This window comes from Pogona vitticeps, chromosome 1 (genome assembly GCF_051106095.1).
Source record: "Pogona vitticeps strain Pit_001003342236 chromosome 1, PviZW2.1, whole genome shotgun sequence".
Taxonomy (NCBI): domain Eukaryota; kingdom Metazoa; phylum Chordata; class Lepidosauria; order Squamata; family Agamidae; genus Pogona; species Pogona vitticeps.
In genome coordinates this window covers 54,815,803-54,837,440 of record NC_135783.1, presented here as the reverse complement: position 1 = coordinate 54,837,440, position 21,638 = coordinate 54,815,803, and the positions used below count along the sequence as shown (strand labels likewise).

The 21,638-nt window shown below is 41.7% G+C and overlaps 1 protein-coding gene across 9 annotated transcripts in view; it reads right to left on the bottom strand.

Annotated features, from left to right (window-relative positions):
- The window catches only part of AKT3 (AKT serine/threonine kinase 3), a 287,165-nt gene that overhangs the window by 82,027 nt on the left and 183,500 nt on the right, over window positions 1-21,638 (bottom strand). For 5 of the 9 annotated variants that reach the window (XM_078383109.1, XM_072993019.2, XM_020787673.3 and 2 more), the window contains 2 exons: window positions 15,508-15,619; window positions 14,148-14,292 (listed from right to left, as the gene is read on the bottom strand). In XM_078383109.1, coding sequence (XP_078239235.1) covers window positions 14,148-14,292; window positions 15,508-15,608 — 246 coding nt within the window. In that variant the 5' untranslated portion in view covers window positions 15,609-15,619. Of the gene's footprint in view, window positions 1-14,147; window positions 14,313-15,507; window positions 15,620-16,149; window positions 16,259-21,638 lie in introns of those variants that run through there. The other 4 variants (XM_078383108.1, XM_020787699.3, XM_078383110.1 and 1 more) reach the window with 2 other exon arrangements.

Genomic DNA, 21,638 nt, shown 5'->3' with positions numbered 1-21,638 from the left:
GAAATATCAACAACCTCAGATATGCAGATGATACCACTCTGATGGCAGAAAGTGAGGAGGAATTAAAGAACCTTGTAATGAGGGTGAAAGAGGAGAGTGCAAAAAACGGTCTGAAGCTCAACATCAAAAAAACTAAGATCATGGCCACTGGTCCCATCACCTCCTGGCAAATAGAAGGGGAAGATATGGAGGCAGTGACAGATTTTATTTTCTTGGGCTCCATGATCACTGCAGATGGAGACAGCAGCCACGAAATTAAAAGACACCTGCTTCTGGGGAGGAAAGCGATGACAAACCTTGACAGCATCTTAAAAAGCAGAGACATCACCTTGCCAACAAAAGTCCGAATAGTCAAAGCTATGGTTTTTCCTGTTGTGATGTATGGCTGTGAGAGCTGGACCATAAAGAAAGCAGACTGCCGAAGAATTGATGCCTTTGAATTGTGGTGCTGGAGGAGGCTCTTGAGAGTCCCCTGGACTGCAAGGAGAACAAACCTATCAATTCTAAAGGAAATCAACCCTGAGTGCTCACTGGAAGGACAGATCCTGAAGCTGAGGCTCCAGTACTTTGGCCATCTGATGAGAAGAGAAGACTCCTTGGAAAAGATCTTGATGTTAGGAAAGTGTGACGGCAAGAGGAGAAGGGGACGACCGAGGATGAGATGGCTGGACAGTGTCTGCGAAGCAACTAACATGAAATTGACAGACCTCCGGGAGGCAGTGGAAGATAGGAGGGCCTGGCGTGCTCTGGTCCATGGGGTCACGACTAAACGACTAAACAACAACAACAACACAACCTTTAGGAGTAGGAAGGATTCACACCTGTTCCTACCTTGACCGTTTTCACATTCGAAGTGCAGATTTTACCAATTCTATTCACAAAGATGAGTATGAGGCCTTCTTCTAAAATGCAGAGGTGGACAAAGGCATTCTGGTACATGCAGACATCACTGCTACCTCCACAACACCAAACATTCTGTCTGACAGATGCATAACCACGGAGTCCAGATAGGGGACTGATGTCAGGCAAGGTACCTGGGGTGCCTTCAAGCAACTGTACCCAACAGACCATACTCCTCAGAAAAGCATGTGCTGCTGGCTTAGTGTATGTAACTTCATTCTGCTACTTGAAGTCATCCTGGGCTAACATATATTCTTCCCTGTCAGCTTTTGCATTGAAAATGACCAGAGAAGCTGGGAGACCACAAAGGAGCAGGATGTGGGCTTGACAATGGCAGCCTGGTGATTATAAAAGCAACTGAAGTTTAAAATTATAGGTGAAAACAAAATAAAAGTGAAAGTGAAAAAAGATAAAAAGATAAAAATGCAGTGGCACCTTAAAGACTAACTTTTATATTTTTTTAATGTGAACTTTCACAGACAAGTCGACTTGATCAGACATTAGAGAGGGAGATATAACATATGCTTGCATAGACTAACACAACTTTTACAGTTGAAGTTAAAAAGAAGTCAGACAATTGGTGGCAACACAATTCCTGTTAAGTTTAAACAGCAAACATCATGTACTTTGTTTCCTATACAGATTTGCCTCTATCAAGCAGAATATTCTTCTTCCTATTTGTTTCATAATCTGATTATGTTCTTCAGTACCATCTGTTACAAGATCACTAGACTTAGGCACAGTGACAAAGCTAATCTTTGACATTAATTATCTATAACATACCTGTGATGTTAAGATTACAGGGGCAATATAATACAATGGTATGAGCCCACAGATAACGTATAGTAAAGATTCCCCTTGACATTTAGTCCAGTCGTGTCTGACTCTAGGGCGTGGTGCTCATCCCCGTTTCCAAGCCATAGAGCCAGTGTTTGTCCAGAGACAGTTTCCGTGGTCACGTGGCCAGCGTGACTAGACACAGAATGCCGTTAACATTCCACCAAGGTGGTACCTATTTATCTACTCACATTTTTACATGCTTTCAAACTGCTAGGTTGGCAGGAGCTGGGATATGCGATGGAAGCTCACTCCGTCGCATGGATTCGATCTTACGACTGCTGGTCTTCTGACCTTGCAGCACAGAAGCTTCTGTGGTTTAACCCACAGCACCACCATGTCCCTTAATGTATAGTACTGAGCAATAAAAAATTTAAATCCAGCTGTTCAATCCAGTAATTAATATAAAAATGTAACCTAATATTAGGAGAAAATAGGGAAAATTAAAGATTGTCCTGAAAACTTAATAATCTATATATCAAATATTAAACCAGACTTGGCAAATTATAATGTAGAAGTAGAAGCAGGGAACAAGGTGGTGGAGATCTTATTAACTCTACTGAGACCTAAATAGATTCTATACATACTGGTATTTATTCTACTAATACAAGAAACTTAATGGAATCCATTTAACAATCTGTTATATGTTGGCTATGTTTTGGGTTCAGAAAACTGAAGAGTGGCCTTTTAGGCCAGATGGGCGGGGTATTAATCAAATAAATAAATAAATAAATAAATAAATAAATAAATAAATAAATAAATAAATAAATAAATAAATAAATAAATAAATAAAAATTTTCCATCTGTAGTTTATATTCTTTGGCAAGTTTTCAGCTATGTGCCAGAATTCAAATTCTTTAGCAACATATTTTCATGTAAGCACTTAATAGAATAGGGATGTCAACCTCACAGCATCTCCTTTTTAGTAAGAAAATTAGAAAAATATTTAATTTTTATTTCAGTGGAATCTCTCTGCACAAGTTTTTTTGGACAAAAATCTATTGGGACTTCTCACAATTTGCAAGCATTTTGGGAAAGAAAATTAAAACACACAGAGAGTTCAATTCCTTTTTGTGTGAGAAGGCATCCTACTAAAGCCACCGGCCTCTATATCTACCACTGAATGACCTGCCCTGTCATTCAATAGTAGATATAATAGACATATTATTGTTTTAATGTTTTCTGCACAGAAAAAAGTGCTGTAGGGTACATATGCAAGGTATGTATCTTTTTTGTACATTGCAGAAAAGGGTAGGTTGCTCATCTGTAACTGAGGGTATCTGAGTGGTCATCTATTTATTCATACAACTGAGTTCTGAGTCTGTGCACAACCACTCTCCATGAAACTTTTCCCTCCTTGCTTTTACTGCAATGCTCCGCCCACTTTCCTCAGCTTCACTATGTCAGCCACGAAAAAGTGTAATATATTTGGTGGGACAAAAGTGGGGAGGTGAGTGGGTTGTGTGAATTCATAGATAACCACCCAGAAAACACATACAGGGATAGGGACTTGAGTTGTGGGATTTGCTGTGAAGTAAGACTTAAATTGTACCAGTGACTCAACTCGGACTTGACTCTTGTGTTTTTCCCCCCCAATGACTCAGACTTCACTTACAACTCAGAATCCACCTCACTTTTTTCTGGGGAAAATAGCTTGTTTTAAATAAGGTCTCAGACTTGGCGCTTGGGACTTAGTACCAAAGACTCGAACTGAGGACACGGTACAAAAGACTTGGACTTGGATGTGGGACTCGGACCCAAAGACTTGCCAATATCCCTGGTTACAGGTAAGTTATCTGTCCTCCTTTGTTGTGGTCTCTATAATTCACACAACTTGATTACTAGTAAGCTCACTAATCAGAAGTGGGTTGGAATGCCAGAATCAAAAAGACAGGGTTGCTTTAACAAAAGAAGCATCTCTTTGAGCTTTCAAATGAAGTCTATAGCAATTTACAAAGGTCAAAGTTTGGGGCCATGTTGATGTTCTTCAGCTGTTCTGTGTATCAACCCCTGTCATGGATGCTACTGAAGAAGCCATCAGTTGAATGATCTTCAATAGATAATGGCAAAATTATTTTTGTGATGTCATAAACCAGTTTCATTGTATTAAAATTCATTTAGAGAAACACTGTGAGGATGCTGGAAAACCTTTTAGGACCTTGATAACATACAAAGAGTCTAAACATGTTTATAAATAGAAGGCTAGAGACCACATATTACAGATGTAATGTCTTTCCAAGTAATTTTGTGATGATGCATAAGAAGTTGGTATCAGTGGCTGAGACATAAAATGACAACACTACTTTTGGGAGGAAGAATATGTCAGTATATAACATCATTTTATCTTTACTAAATTTAATATATGATGGATCACATCTACACACATACATTTTACTTGTTCTTGTTAAAATAATAGCAATTAAGCACGCTGTTCTGAAACTCACTAATCTTAAATCTGTTGCCATAGGTTCAAATAGGCTTTTCTTTAGTTGTGTCAACATCAAAGATAAGGAGCAACATCCATATGTTGTATTGATTCCTTCTGACATGTTAAGAGGTTGTGGCATATCAATAATTTCATTTTGTCTTTTGCCACCAGCAACAGAGTAGCAACATCCACCAACCCAACACATGCTGTTTTGAGGTATTGGGAAATGGCTGAGGATCTGTTTTCCAAACAGATGAGCGCACCTTCATCTAGCCAAATGTGGCTTTCAAATTCTTGAGCTATAGCTGGCAGAGTTGACCACTCCTGTGAATTTTTCTAGATGTATTAAGTGGATTCAGTTACCTACCTACCTACCTACCTACCTACCTACCTACCTACCTACCTACCTACCTACCTACCTACCTACCTACCTACCTACCTACCTACCTACCTACCTACCTACCTACCTACCAAACAAACAAACAAACAAACAAACAAACAAACAAACAAACAAGGCTGGTGTGGCCACCATGGAGCTATTAGAATTATACCTGATTTGTCTTGTTTGGTCTTTACTAGTATATAATGAAACATTGCAAATGGGTGAAATATATACACCAGGCATCCTTTCCAAGAGATTGTGAACACATCTTCCTGATAATGTTTCCCTTCATTTGTTCATGAACAGTACACCTTGCATATTCTGTTGTAATACGTGAACATATCTACTTCTGTTTTTTCCCCATCTGTCTATGAGTATTGCATAAACTTGTTAGGACAATTCTCACTCGTGTCTGTGTCAATGTTCTCTTCAATGATTCTGCTTCTTTCTCAGCAACATGAATTGTTATTGGAAAAATGTGCGTTACAATGCATCATTCCCATAGAAGTACTGACAGGTAAATGAGGGTCATTGGTTCTATTCTTCCTTTCTTGTTTATGTAATACATAGCTGGTGTCTTGTCCATTGCTATTTGAATAAGTTTTCCTAGCTATCGTGTTCCTGAATGCTCTCACTACATATATCACCAAAAGTTCTAGAAAGCTGATATCTGATGATCCCTTTTGTGAGGCCCATGTCACTCACATATACCTCTGTCTTTAGATAATGTGATCCCCATCCAGTTTTGTTTGCATTTGTTATTATAAGGATGGATGGATGTAGCTGATGAAAAAGTATTCCCATTTCAAGATTCTTTCTTGTCTACCACATCAGATGTCGTCAAGTATGCTGACAAAAATGGTTTTTGAAGCATGTCTTTTTTCTTGTCACAGCTCAGGAGATAATAAGCTTGCAGGGGTCTAATTCTCAACCTGGCATGCTGTTGTTGATGCCATGAGGACTAACAGTCTCTGAATTAACTGTATTGTTGCTGAGAGCAGAACACATTATCATTGTTGTGTGTATAATCTTGTTCGTCCTGTCTTCTGGTAAATAAGCTCTTGTCATAATTGAACTGAAGACAATACATATGTGTTGAATTATTTGACAAGCTATTAAATTAGGTATTTTGAAGCTTACTTTCAATCCAAGATCCAAAAGAGTTTGAAGGGTGAAATTCACATTCTCTGCAAAAGTGTTCTGATTGTTTGCCACTAGTAACCAATCATGTATGTACAGGAAGATGGTTATACCTTTTTTTTTAAAAAAAGTAAGCTTCTACTGTGTCATACATTTTGTGAACCCTCTTGGTGCTGTCGATAGACCAAAGGGGAGCACTCTGAATTGGTAAATCTTTTGAGCTACGGCAAAATGAAGGAAACTGTTGTGGTGTCTGATGTTGCATATTCAGGCCCATTCTTTTTATTGCTCCTTTCGTGAAGATTCTCTATAAAATCATCTTTTTGTATGTGTTAGAGAGGCCCTTCCCATTGAAAGGGACGTCCTCTATACATGGTCTGGAGTCTTCCAACATATTTCTCATTCTGAGTCATGTGTGTCTCTTTAATGTCACAGTTAGCTGCACAATCTGCCACATAATGTACTGAATGTATCTGATGTGCTGCTAAAGAGTAAGTTTCTTGTTGGGATGAGACTGCAAGTGATTTCTTATCCTCAGGGAGACTAGCTATTATTGGTTGACATTTTCCCAAATGAACTGATAGTAACTGCCTGCCCACAACTACCTGATAATTTTTTCTGCCTAAAAAGCTGCTAATGAGTACATTTTTCTGCCTAAGAGATGTCATTTTCTTCCTACTCTATTGGCTGGTGTCTTAATCTATTCCTTCCTTGAGTTGCATTGGATGTTTAAATAAAAAATTAACACCTTCCTCTTGTACCCTGTACAGGTTTTCAATGCATCTTGAAGCTGGGCGTACTGTTGATGTTTTCTATCATGACTGGGTTATTAAGATTCTTAGGACTTCCAAAACTGACATATTTACAGGAATGTTCAGTATTTTTTCTGCACTCTTGCAAAAGTAGAGTCTTTTGCTGATTGTATAGGCATATTTGTAACTGTAATGATTTTGCCATTCTTTCAACTAATTCATTGTATGATGGAAGGTCCTTGTAGGCACATTATCTCCTACATCTAAATCTGATACAAAAGGTGACTTTGAATTATCATTTAGTTCATTATTTGAATCTGAAGTATAATTATCTGCTTCTTTGTTTTCTACAGGTATTTATAATGGTTATGGTTCCTTTGACATTGGTACTGTGTTCAGTTCTGATGATGAGACCTGATACTGTGTCATTGCTGGTGCGAGTATAAAATTTGGAACTAGTAGTTCTAAAGTAACTGAGTATGAGATTGTTGCTTCTGCGATTATTGTTGATATTGTGCTAGCCTGTGAATTAGAGGCTAATTTTTTTAGAAGCTGTAGCTTCATAGGTTTGACTTCTTTGTTTTGGTAAGGATCTCAATATTGAACAAGCCTCGTGGCGCAGTGGTTAAAACGCTGTACTGCAGCTAAAACTGTACTCACGACCGGGGGTTCAAATCCCAGGTAGCCGGCTCAAGGTTGACTCAGCCTTCCATCCTTCTGAGGTCGGTAAAATGAGTACCCAGCTTGCTGGGGGGGCAATGTGTAGCCTGTATAATTAAAAATTGTAAACCGCCCGGAGAGTGCTTGTAGCGCTATGGGGCGGTATATAAGTCCAATAAATAAATAAATAAATAAATACTATTAATGTAACCTGTGCTTGCTTACTATGTTATTAGATGTCTTAAAGGAAGATGTTAACATGGAAGTTATTGTTTTAAAACGGATCACCTGTTTTTTTTAGAGATTATGGAAATTATATTTTAATTGTAATATATTGCTAGTCTTTTACTGTAAATAATCCATTGATATCAGATGAATGAGGTGATAGTGATCTGGCTGATTTCTTTCTGTCGTGCTATTGTTTGCAAGGTGAAGGAAACCTTAATCTTAATTTCAAGTGTATTCTTGATTGGTAGTGTGGGTTTCTTGTTTGTTTGTTTGTTTTAGACAGACTTCTCCAATCACTATACTGAGGGGTGTTCCTTTTGTGTGTGGTCTCTATAAGAAATGGGATAAGGCCAGATCAAGATTGACTGTAATTTATGTATCACAGTGATCATTGGCGTGATATTGACCTCAATCGTGATTTCAGTCTCCAATCTTTCCTCCATGATGTAGGAAGAAATGTTAGATCTCATGCAGAAGGCCACAATGGTGTCCTAAATTTCAAATCTTTCCTCTGTGCTGTTGTTTTATGGAGGAGGTGTTAAGTCTTGCACTGGGGAAACTTTTGGGGTTGGGAACTTCAGTGCGGGCAGCGAAATGCTCTGTACATATGGTTTTTATGCAGCTATCAATCTGAAATAGAATCAACATTTTGGTTTCCATCCTGTTGGTCTGCAGCAGATTCTACTATCTGCAATACCACCACTGACTGCACCTGAGGTCTTAAGAGTTTATCTTTCTTTTTAGCCTTTTTCAATTTGTCTTAGTCAATGTCTGATGAGCTCTTTTTTTATTATGAGAGTTAGATATTCTTGTTGATTTCATTGATTTTGAAGCCAGCTTTGAAGTCAATGGATCAGTATTGTCCTTAGCAATAGTTGTCTGTTCTTCAGTTGGCAAATTTTCCATTATTTAATTAAAGATTCCATTATTTTGTAATATATCTGAGAGTAGTGCTTAGGCACTAGATTGGTGGGGTGTACATGTAATGAATGAATGAATGTATGTATGAATGAATGATTTTGGTGTGGTTTTTATTTTGGCAACATGTTTGATGTATCTTTTCAAAGAATCAAAGCAAAAGCAAAGCATGCTGCTTATATACTGCCCCATAATGCTTCAAGCACTCTCTGGGCGGTTTACAAATTACAGTGGTGCCTCGCATTACGATGTTAATTCGTTCCAGCCGAATCACTGTAGAACGAAAACATCGTAAAGCGATTTTAAAAAGCCCACAGAAACGCATTAAAACCCAATTAATGCGTTCCTATGGGCTTAAAACTCACCGTCCAGCGAAGATCCTCCATAGCGCGGCCATTTTCGCTGCCCATGCAGCGAGGAATCCGTCCCAGAAAACAGCAGGCGGCCTTTTTTTTTAAACCCGGTGGCCATTTTGAAACCGCCGATCAGCTGTGTGAAAATCTTCGTTTTGCGATAATAGGTTAGCGAAGCAGGTAACCAATCATCGCAAAGCAAAAAAAAAAAAAACCATAGGAAACATCGTTTTGTGATCACTTTTGTGATCGCAAAACTTCTTCGTTATGCGATTTCATCGTTAAACGAAGCGCTCGTCTTGAGAGGCACCACTGTAATTATGCAGGCTATATATTCCCCCCCCCCAGCAACCTGGGTACTCATTTTACCAACCTCGGAAGGATAGAAGGCTGAGTCAACCTTGGCCTGGCTACCTGGGATTGAACCCCAGGTCATGAGCACAATTTTAGCTGCAGTGCAGTGGTTTAACCACTGCGTCATGAGGCTCTTTTGCTTTTAGGAATTTTCCCCAAAGGTATGACTTTAAATGTGACTGGAGATTTTTCAAATTTAGTTCAGTAAATCCTCTGCAGAATACACAAGCTTGTCCAAATAAACACATAAATAAATACATAAGCTTGCCCAAATAAATACATAAATACATAAGCTTGTCCAAAGCAAAATAAACATTGGTCATGCCTGAGGTAGCTTTGCACCACAGTTAGAACAGTATTCCATTGAGGCTGCTGAGGGCAAAAACCATTAGATTCAACCATTGGAAAAGGAGAGGGAGGGGAAGGAGTGAGGGCATGACAAAAACCGTCTTAACTTTTTAAAATGTAAAGACAACAGACAAAGGTAAGTAGACGTGAGTTTTTAGAGGCTATTTAAATACAGTGGGGTCTTGACTTAAGAACGCCTTGAGTTAAGAACATTTTGACTTAAGAACCACTCTCATAGGAAAATATTGACTTGACTTACATACTTAGATTTGAGTTAAGAACTAAAAAAAGCCACGTGGGAGGCAGGGAAAGTGCAAAATTTGAACTTTCAGTTAACTGTTGGCCAGTGAAAAGGGTGCCTGTCTGCTTCCTCACTCCTCCCAGCGTTTAGAAAGTTGATTGGGAGTCTTCAGACTGCCTGGTGCTGCCTGGACTGTATTTTCCCTGCCTTCCCTGAACCTTTCTTGACCTAAGAAAAAAAGAAACAAAATATCCCCCTCTAGTGGTCGTAGGCAGAATAGCAGCTTCCCATTAGTTTCTATGGACGGAAAAGAGCAGATACGGATCAAATGGTTTTCAATGCATTCCTATGGGAAATGCAGATTTGACTTGAGAACATTTTGACTTGAGAACCTCCTTCCAATACGGATTAAGTTCTCAAGTCAAGACCCCACTGTAATTATAACTTTTTGAGCACTTGAGCAATCTAAGGATTTAGTTGCCACATGGAAGACAAAAAGGGACTCAGGGAAGTGGGAAGAGCATGTGCAGAAACAGAAAAAGAAATCAGACTTGAGGCTCAAACTCTGGAAGGTTTTGTGAAGAGTGCTTGTGAGAAGGCGCAGACCCAACTGTGTGAATCATAGGGACTATGACAAACAATAAGGTATCTGAAAGCTCTCTGAAATGTTTTTTTTTTTTTTTGGCACAAGGATCCTTTCCTTTCTCCAACAGTGGCACTGAAAAATATTACAGAAGCACGGTATATCTTATCTTGTGCAGGCTAGGAAAAAATTATCTGATGGTTATCTCTTTTCTTTGCAAAACAGCTGTATACTGTGAATGATATAATTGTATCGCATGCAAACTATAAAAAATTTGCTGCCTTCTGCAAAGAAACCACTCTGCACAAGACACACTTTTAATAAATGTTTGCTGTTTTCTGCATACACGAAAAGAGTTGTATCCTGTGCAGGATACGCTTCTGTCTTATGCAAGCTAAAATAATGTCTTCTGGTTTCAAAAAAGAGAGAGAGAGCTCTGTTCTGTGCACAATACACTGTAAAAACATCAGCTTCATTCTGCAAAGAAAACAGCACCATCCGGTGCAGAACATACTTTCTCTTCTTTGCAAGCTAGAAAAGTATCTATTGTTCTCTCTGTAGAAGAGCTCTATGCTGTGCAAGATTCACCTCTGTCTTGTGAAGTCTATAAAATGATGTCTCTGTATGTTCTCTTGAAATTGTTTTTCACCTGCAAAATCCCTCCATGTTTGTGCATATCATTTGAGAGTTCCAGCAAAACTGTAATCTAATGGCCATACAATAGTAGGTCTAATAGATATGTTGCCATCTGTTTTCTGTACAAAAAAGAGCACTATTTTATGCAGGATAAACTTTTATCTTGCCCAAGACACAAAGTAAAATATTTGAAATTTCTGTTGACATAGTTTTGAGCATAGAAATACCCCCCTTTTGCCAATTTTGACACTGAGAAATCTTGGGGGATGTGGTCCATTGGGAAATCTGGGTAATGAGGCAGGAAAAATGGCCAAAAAGGACATTTTCGTTATATCCTGACTGTAGCCCACTTTTGATGCATTTACTGCAACCTGTTAGGACCAAGCTGACACAAGACTCCATGTTGTTTCAAATGGCTAGAGTTCTCAGCCAGTCAGAAAATCATAGGCTCTAACTGGAACCACTCAGGCATGATTTGTACATGTCACAACACTGCTGTACAGGTAAAAGATTTGAATCTCCCTAAATTTAGTGCTGGAGACAATTCTTTCATCCAGTTTTGTACCCGCCCATAGCACAAACAAGTGTAGGCATAATTAACCATGGCATGTTTCTGGTCTTTCTCTCTAGGATGGGACTTGATGGCACTGTTTTATGGTGGCTTTGGTCCATCCTAAAGAAGAGAATTCAGAAGGTAGTGCTGGGGACTCCTGTTTTAACACCCTGGCTGCTGGCCTACAAGTTCTGTTTCTGTTTTGTCTCCTATGTTATCTACATGGAACCATTGGGAGAGGTTGTCTCAAATTTGGGGGTTCAGAGTCACCAGCACAATACTTTTGTTTTATGTTGAAAAAATAAATTACAGTGGTGCCCCGCGTAGCGAGGTTAATCCGTTCCGGATTAACCATCGCTATAAGAAAACATCGCTAAACGGGATGGAAAATGCCATTCCAATGGCTTCTGTACTCACCGTTAAGCGAAGTTTTCCCCATCGTCAGCCATTTTCACGCCCTCGGTAAGCGAGGGCAGGGCGCGAAAACGCTGCGCACGTCCATTTTGGGCGTCCGGCGGCCATTTTGAAACCACCGAAGAACAGCTGATCCGCGGGGGTCGCAATGTGAGTTTTGCCCATTGCGGCGGTTGGGATGCCTTTGCATTAGCGATCCCAAAAAAGGGATCGCTATGCGAATTCATCGTTACACGGTGCGCTCGTTAAGCGAGGCACCACTGTATGCTGATTTTGTTTACCATTTTAGTGTGGTTTAGACTTGTTATCTAAATATGTGAATTTTGTGTGTTTGTTTGTTTTGTATACCGCCCATCTGGCTACAAGGCCACAACAAGACAAAACAATAACCACATAAACAACACTACTATAAAAATAAACTATAAACATATATTAATCTTAAAATTAGAGATAACTATACATATCACAGTTTGTTAATTAAACTGGTCATCAAAGTGATATCCCCCAATGTTTTTTACAAGCCTAATTTTTCAGAACATAACATCATGGTTTGTCATGAAGCATGAATCAGGTCTGTGATAAAATAGAAGTTAAGCAAGCATCTAAGCAGCCCTGAAATCTGTTTAATGAGAGAACCAAAATTACGAGACTGAGTTATTTATTTATTTATTTAAAATATTTTTACGCTGCCTTTCTCCTTACAAAGGACCCAAGGCAGCTTACACCCATAGAAGACGTTTACAAGCTAAAAACATAAAGTATACAAATATTTTTTAAAACTCAAAACAAAAACCACACTAACTTGGTAAACAAAATCAACACATAGTAGGACCCACTTATCCGCGGGATCAGCATGGAATGGCTGCTCGGGGTGGGCGACAGCCTCTTACCCTGCTCTGCTCTGCCCTGCCCCGCCTTCCCTGATCCTGGGCATGGGGAGCCCTTGCCTCATGCAAGGCTCATCCTCCTCTCTAGGTTCGGTTCCCCGCCCGTTCACCTAGACCTTCAGTCTCAGGCAGGTGGGCGGATGCCGCCACCGCCTCAGAGCCACCTCTGGGTCGCAGCACTTCACGAGGAAGCAGACCTAGAAAGGGTGGCTCTCACCCCTATCTATCCCCACCCCTGGCACTTGGCCCCTTCACACACTGTGTGTGTGTGGGGGAAAGCCTGAGCCTCCTCTCCTGAGGGTGGTGACATGGTGGGGTGGGTGGGGGATGAGGATAAAGACAGGCAGCTCTGGGGACAGCAAAGCCTGGGAGACAGCCCAGCCCACTCCAAAACGAGCAACTGAGGCAGCCCTAGCAAGATCAGCCAGGGCAGCCAGGCAAGATCAATGTGCCTGAGATCAGGAAAGCCAGATACTGCAGAGGAACTGCGAGGGGAGGGGGGATAGACCTTGCTCTACATTCCCTTCCCTTTCCCATGGCACCCTTTGGGAGGTTCAGCAGCGCACAATTTGGGAAACACTTCTACCTTCTTATAGTGTTTGCTATAATCCAGTTTTCAGCATCTGCAGGGGGCTTGGAAGCAATCCCCCACAGATATAGGGCCCTACTCTAATTGATTTTTATCAAAATAAAACAAAATCACCATACTAATGACACTGAACCTCCAAATTTGAGACAACCTCCCTCAGTGGTTTCATGTAGATATTAAATAACATAGGAGACAAAATAGAAACAGAATTCACAGGCCAGCAGCTAGGGTGTTAGACAGAAGTTCTCAGCACCACCCTCTGAATTCTCTCCTCCAGGAAGGACCAGAGCCACCATAAAACAGTGCCCCCAAGTCCCATCCTAGAGAGTTAGGCCAGAAAGATACCATGATCAAACCAAAAGGGGCACACTCCCATTGCCAGGTTCCTGGGGTAGGTCATCCACCAAGGTGATCAAAGGAGTCTCCATCCCATAACCCAGTCTGAAGTAAGTCTGAAATGGATCTAAAGAGACTGAGTCTGTTTCATCCAGGAACTGCTGTAATTGAGAAGCTGTGACCTACTCCATCACCTCCCTAAGGATGGAATATGAGAGTTTGTCCAGTATCTCGTTTTGTGGGATCCAAGAAGGCTTTTCGAGCAATGATCTTACTAAGGCCTCCTTTAAGCTCATTGGGATCCTACTCGGTTGAAAGGAAGAATTCACCAGTCCTTCTACCCACTTGACCAGGCCCTTTCTGGCAGGTTTTATAAGCTAGGAAAGGCAAGGGCCCAACAGACACGTGGTAACCTTCACTTCACCAAGGGTTCTGCCCACATCAGGCTGAAATAACTGAAACATATGCATTAATATAGGGCCTGCAGAGGCCACGGTTATATCCAGAGGACCTGTATCAACTCCAGTGTTCACACTTACATTTTAATACCATGATTTATAAACGGTGTCATTAAAATGTAAGGATTTTCAAGGATAATCTCTAAATACCTTTCTTTTATGATGGGTTGTGGAAGCATCCATCTCCTCCTCTCCAATATTATCAATCTGTGAGGTTGGACTGCAGTTCATTCTCTCCTCTTCTTGCCTTTGAAGCCTGTCTGCTACTGCCTGAATGGCTTCTGTCCATTCTTCCCTGTCAAACCAGGACAGTGACTATAAATAAATACATTTCATAAATATACAACTAGCATAGAGGATGAGGTATAATATGTATACAAACATACTGTACTGAGCTCCACAAACATAGTGGCCAATCAATTGTCCTGTTGCATTATCCTTTCCTGTGCCAGCCATTCAGAGAGAGAGAGAGAGAGAGAGAGAGAGAGTGCCCTCTCAATATTTTTACTCTCTCCCTCTCAATGTAGGTATGAGGGGGGAAGAAAAAGAAAGTGGGGGGGAGAAACAGAACACATGCAGAGACAAAGAGGATAAGACAGAGAAAGTGCTTCCAACATTTTGTGACTAGTCATACAGGAATAATTTTGCAGCTTTGGACACAGTGTTAAAAAAAGGATGAATGGGCACATGGGCCCCTAAAGTATGTATCCTTAATACCCATTAACTAGAAACAGTACTGGATGATCCCATGTGCACGATACTGTATATTACTTGAAAGTAAATATGACAAATTTCAATAGGAAATTAGACCCCACCAGACCCCACCGGACTACTTACCGCACAGTGTGTGTGGCCACCGTCATCTTCTGCACCCCAATCACAGCAGTAGGTTGGCTGCTGCAGCTCCGCCTTCCTGCTTGCCCAGCCACTCCATCAAGGGAGCAGGAGGACAAGTCTCCCTGCTCAGCCACTGAGTGGCTGAGTGAGCAGGGAGGCAGGGCTGCGGTACCCAAGATATTGACACAATTGGGGCACAGAAGATGACACTGGCCATGCACGCTGCATGCCACACAGTAAGTGGTCCGGCAGGGTCTGAGGGTGGGTGTTGATCAAGCTGGCCAGCTGTGCCTGCAGGCTTTGTATCTGTATACAAATACAAATCCCCCATCTTTACAATCTTTATCCATTTAAAATTTACTATTATAATTATAATAAATCAGAATCCTGATGGATGTCAACTATTTCTTTTGCACTTTCTTGTGTATCTTGTGTATTAACGATCAGTGCTCACAGTGCTAATAACATTTTTTCTACACAAATTGTGATAATGTTTCAAACTTGAAAAGCATAAAAGAACAGATTTTTTTAAATGAATTAGGAGTAATCTTATTTATAAATTTTGCAATAAGAGCACAAAAAAATCTATGTATGCCATATTTTCAGCTTAATGAAAACCAAGATGCAGTGAATGGGTTTCTTAAAAAAACTCAGTTTATGTAACAAATCTCACCGTTCTTCTGGTGTATCTACGTGAAATGTCCTTTCTATCACAGTGGTCCACTGAAGACATCGGATTATAAAAGTGTTTGGTTTCGGTCTCTCTGTTTTCATTAGCTGGCATTCTAGAAAAAAAAATTAATATGTTGCCTTTATAAAATGGAGACATCAGTTAAATTAGTTTCTTCACATTACAATACCTAAAATATTTGTCTAACATTTACATCTATATGCAACATTAACACTTGATGTATTTTTATAGGCAATGAAATTTAAGCAAGACTGCAATCGTTTAGACACCTAATTTGGAGGAAAAAACTCCTTTAAATAAATGAGAATTACTCTTGAGTAGACCTGTATAGGGTTGCGCTAATACATCACACTGGGTAGCAACCTAATATTAAGTATACTTTAGAACTATAACGAGTAGAGTTATATTTCTGATAATTTCAAAGTCCTTATAAAGAAAACCAATTATATTACTAAACACAACTGTGACTATGAATCAGAATAACCATGGATCTGTTGAAAAAAAGGAGGCTTCAAGACGCTGAGATAAATAGTATATATACTTTATCTAGTTCTCTTAGGGCAAGGGTAAACGGGGGTCCCTAAGAAAACAAACAAAATGGTAAAACTGTATTATATAACATACCAAAAGAATAAACAAAGAAAGCGACAGCAGCTCAGGTAACGCTGACAATCAGGTAAACATACAGAGTCTCTGCCTCGCTCAGTGACTCAGCACCATGGAAGGAAGGGTAATAAAAGGGGGTAGAGGAGACAAGGCTTTATAAGTCTAATTAGTTACAAGGAACAGATGATGCATTTTAGATATTAATCCATAGTGGGAATAATGTTACAGATTGCCATATCAACAGGATAAAAAGCAGAGATATTATTAAGAAAAGATGGACACAATATAATGAAGAGTTTAAACAGAAGAGTTCCAAGGAGTACAAATTCCATCAAAGAAGACTCCTGCAAAGAAAAGTCCAGAATTTTAACAAGTGTGATAGGAGTAAATGTTTGACTTATTCAATTAGGCAGAAGCCTCGTAAAAGCAGGCTATTGTTCTTACTTGTAACAGGCTGTTTGTGTATTCAGAGAGATTAGGCAGAAGCCTTGTAAAAGCAGGCCCGACCCCCCCCTCCCTCTTTCCTTGCTTTCTTCGTAGCTCAAGGCTTGAAAAGCAACATGCTTAGATAAGAATGGAATGCAGAGGTTACAAAAGACAAAAGACGATTTAGGGAAAGTGAATTGTTCTGCGCATGTTTAAAATGTGTTTTCACTAATCCAATGAATTATTGCTAACTAACTTAATGACCTTTTAAGGAGATTGTGAGCCCACCCCAATCGCCCTGAAGGGACAGGCTATAAGAGATTGTACCAGTTGCTTTGTTCTTTGGAGAAACCCATAATCACTTAATTAGGTGATTGGCTTCCTCCCCGCTCCTGCAGCAGCGATTTTAACTTGTAATAAACAAACTTCAATAGAAAGCCTCCGTGTCTCAGTTCTCTTTTTTTAAAGAGCTTTCCCTTTTAGAGAACCGGATAACAATTTTGGGGGCTCGTCCGGGATCTCTAAACGCCCCGATTGGGGCTGGGCTTTGGTCCAGTTGAGGTCAGGCAAAACAGGCGGTGGTAAAGTGAATCGGAGGGCGCCTCTGCCTCCTTTTCAGGCAGCCGCTTCCTTGCCGACGCTTTGGCTGCTTGGCATCAAGAACTCGGAAAGAGGCACGAACGCGAGAGGTTTTTCAAGCCGGCCGGCCAACGGACCAACGGGCCAGCGGACCAACGGACCTTGGTAGGTTGAAGTGGGAAACTCTGAAAGGGTTGGTCGTTGTTGGGTGAATGAAGGAGTGAGTGAACCTGCAGTTCCCTACGGTAACCGATGTGTGATCCGGAACCCTGGGTCAGGTTGTGTGACTGATTGTCGATACCCTGTCGTGTCCTTACTCTTGACGCAAAACCCTTTCCCTAATTGTCTCCTGTCTCCCGTGGGATGGGAAACCAGACAGACGTCTCAGAAGGACCTGGGGTCCAGGAGGTCCCGGGGGGACCGGAATTCTGAGGGGGACGCCCCGACTCCAAATCCGCTAGGCGAAAGGGAGTTAGAAATTCCAAGCAACAGTGCGCTGGGCAAACTGTTGCTGCATTGGGAGTCTGTAAAGGAACAGGAGTTTCAGACATAGAAGGAAATGTTCCGTATGTGCACTGAAATTTGGACACAGTTTGATATTCGCCCTAAATGGCCAAAATTTGGCTCTAATAATTTTGAAGACATCAAGCGGGTGGATGATGTCTACCTCGCCCATCCACCTCGTACCCCCTATGTAGATTCTTGGATGTGGTACCTAATCAAATTTGGAGAAGGTTGGCAGTAAGTAGAGACTTGATAGGTTCTAAGTTACAAGGTGAGGAAATGTCAAAATTCGACCCATTGGAGTTTGTAAGCCATCAGCCTCCACCTCCAACGGCCCCGCCCGGAGACGTGACTGGACAGGAGCTGGTGCCGGCACAAGCGGCCGCGCTGGCCCCAGCTCTGGTTCAGCCGTCAGGGTATAATGAGGTACTAAGAGAGGAAGAACAGCTGAATCCTCTCCGGAGTAGGAGTCTTGGAAGCACTGCTTCGACTGTGGACTGCTCCACCCCATTAAGAGAAGAGGAGGTTAAGGAATTAACTACTAAATGCAAGGAAATTATTAATAGAATTGAGGATGGGACACTGCCTACCGGACCAGTAACCCGCTCCAAAGCAAAGGAAATAGGGGAGCAGTCAGGAGCCTGTACGCAGTATCCATTAAGGGAAGTTCCGATGGGAACGGCCGTCAGATACGTGTAAGTCCCTTTAACCAATTCTGATATCCGAATTATAAAACAACAACTGCCCAACCTACCTGAGGACCCGATTGGCTTTGTAACGGACCTCAGAGATGCTTTAGGGACTATGATTTACAAGCCCACAGAATTGCTGCACATTTGTAAGCAGCTGGCCGGAGTCACATATACCAACCAGGCATTGAGTCATGCTAGGAGACTCTGGCAAGGGCAAAATGCCGCCCGGACCGAGCAGGCGGCCAGGGAAGCACTTCCAGAAGTAACCCCTGGAGATTGGGATTTCCAGGATGAAAATGTTAGAGGGCGAAGTGCAGAAATGAAAGAATTCTTGTTGAAAGGGCTAGAGACAACAGTCCCTAAGACTGTTAGCATGAAATTGGCTTTTGGTCAACCCCAAGGAAAAGATGAAAGTCCAGTTGAATATCTGGAAAGGCTAAAACGCAATATGCGAAGGTACACTGGGCTGGACCCAGAAGATCCAGGAAATGAAAATATTCTGAGGTTGGAATTTGTGTCAGGGTGTTACCCGGACATAAAGTCCAAATTACAGAAAATGGATGACATGACAACCAACCCCATAGGACAGTTGTTAGCGGAAGCTCAAAAGGTGGTAGCAAGAAGGGAAGAAGAGAAGGACAAGAGAAAGTTGAAATTGATGGCGCAGATCCTCCATGGGCAGGGGCCCGTGGACGAGGCCGTGGGAGAGGAACCAGGGAGGTAGAGGAAGGTCAGAAGAAAGTAGAAAGAACGAAGGGGAACTAGAGGAGTTCTCCTCTGCCCTACCCGCCCAGAAGAGAAGGGGATGAAGAAGGGGGGCAAGGGGCCCTTACTGTGTTCACTTTTAAGGTGGCTCAGGAAATACTTGGGTGAAGCTAGGCAAAGAGAGAGAGAGTAAGGAAAGGAGGGAGTAATTGGAAATATTGTAAAGAAGGCAAGGAAGGTTGTTGCAAAGAAAGATCAGGTAAGGAGTTTTGAGGGGAAATGAGAAAGGAGATTCAGGAAAGGAGTCCTTAATAAAATTAATAGTGCATGCCAGCTCGGACAGCAGAACTGTTTGCTCTAAGCTAAGCACTACAGTTAGCTGAAGGAAAAAGGATCAAAAGAGAAGAAGGAAACGTAACTTTCTCAGTAGGCACAGAGAATGTTGTCCAAAAGTGTACATGAAATGGAATCCTCAGGAGGAGTCCTAAGAGAAATAGGAGTGAATGGAGTCTCTTTGGAGGTTCCCATTTGGAAACCATTAAGTGTTAAACAGGTGGAGAAGAAAGAGAGCTATGTTGGCGGTGATGCATGTATAAATGCAAAGGAAGAGAGTTTGAAGACAGGAGAAAGAAATAGGTTAGTAGATAAGAGATAGCAAGCAGACCCCCCCTCCCTGCTTCTCCAGATGCACGAAGTGGGAGCTGGAGAGACAAGGGGGGTTGATTTCGCACCAGAAATGGTTTGCTTGTTTTACCAGGATTGTTACATAGGCACTTTCTGTGGGAATTCCTTAGAAGTCACTTCTGCATTCAGGGGCCACTACCCGTCTTAACAGTTTAAGAGGTTACCTGGATCAAACTAACAGAGGGTATACTTTTGGAAAGTGTATCAGGCCAATCAGTTGAGGGAATCTTCTGCTGACTGTTGTGAACATGTGTGGTATTTTTATTGAGAGTGAATTTATATAGGATCCAGAAGCCACAGAGGATCTAATCATTGGCATGGATGCCTTGCAAACTATGGGCTATGGTTTGATCCTTATAGTAAACAACTACATCAAGCCCAAGCCCAGAAATTGTTAGGAAAAATATATATAATTCAGTTTTAAGGTGAAGGATTTGAGAACAAAGGAGGAATGGGAACAGATTGTTCCAGGAGTAAATGCAACATAGGAACATAATGTACTGGGAAAGGAGGGCATGTTGCTTTGTCAGATCCAAAGAAACCTAGCCACCTATTTGTAACCGTGAGTAACGGGGTGGCCAAGGGAGTACTAGCACAGAAGAAGGCAGGACGATACCACCCTTTGAGGCAATTGTCCTGCATTCTTCGCACCAGCATAGGACTATCCTCACCCATACAGCTAGGCGGTGGATGACGGACAGTAGGCTGCTACAGATCGAGGCTATTCTCCTTGAAAAGCCCAATCTAATACTGACCACCACCGACCATTGTGGCCCAGCAGAAGGTTTATCAGAAACTGTCAGGAAGGAACTGTGTAACGAGCATAATTGTATTGCCCTGACTGATCTATAGACAAAGTTTAGGGAAGACCTACAGGAAGAGGTAATAGAGGAGGCATGGAACTTGTACACTGACGGTTCCTCTAGAGTAGTGAATGGGAAAAGAATAACGGGATATGCGGTGGTAGAGGATGGGGGGCTTGAAGTTGAATCCGGACCCATTCCCCCATCCATGTCAGCTCAGACTGCAGAATTATATGCCCTAAAAAGAGCCTTAGAAATAAGCACAGGAAAATCTGTAAATATCTGGACAGACTCTAAGTATGCATGTGGAGTAGTACACGTTTTTGGAAAAATTTGGAGTGAAAGAGGACTACTTACATCCCAGGGAAAGAATCTGGCCCACCATCAGTTGGTACTGGATACCCTGGAAGCGTTGAGCCTCCCGTCCGAGGTAGCTATTATCCACATTCCAGGGCACCAGAAAGGAAACTCCCCGGAGGTAGTAGGAAACAGGCTGGCTGACGAAGTGGCAAGAAAAGCGGCGGAAAAAGAATTGACTCCCGCCCTCTTAGCAGCCCTTATTCCTACCAGTAAAGAGATCACTGCCCCTTTGGTGTATTCACAAAAGGAGCTGGAATTGGCAGAGGCGCAGGGAGCTACAATGGTGAATGGCATATTGAAATTAAAAGATGGAAGGCAATGGCTACCCGAGGGGGTGGTCGGGGAAGTCCTCAAGGCATTGCACGAGGGAGGACATTGGGGAGTCAAGGCTTTGGTCTCAGCCTTTCTGCAGCGATACGCAGGAAAAAAAGTGTGGTCACACGCCAACACCATTTTAGCCCACTGCATTCCTTGCCAGAGAGTAAATAAGAATAACCCGAGAAAAACAGAAATGGGAGGACGACCTCTGGCCGTCCACCCCTTTGAAAATTTGCAATGTGATTTTATTGATATGCCAAAGTCAGGACCTTGGAATCATTGTTTGGTGATAACTGATCAGCTCACTGGCTGGGTAGAGGCTTACCCTACGGCTCGGGCAACGGCAGGGACTGTTTGTAAAACAAGTGACAGGGGTACACACTTCACTCAGAGGGTGTTACAACGAACTGAAAGGATGAACCAGACTTTAAAGAAA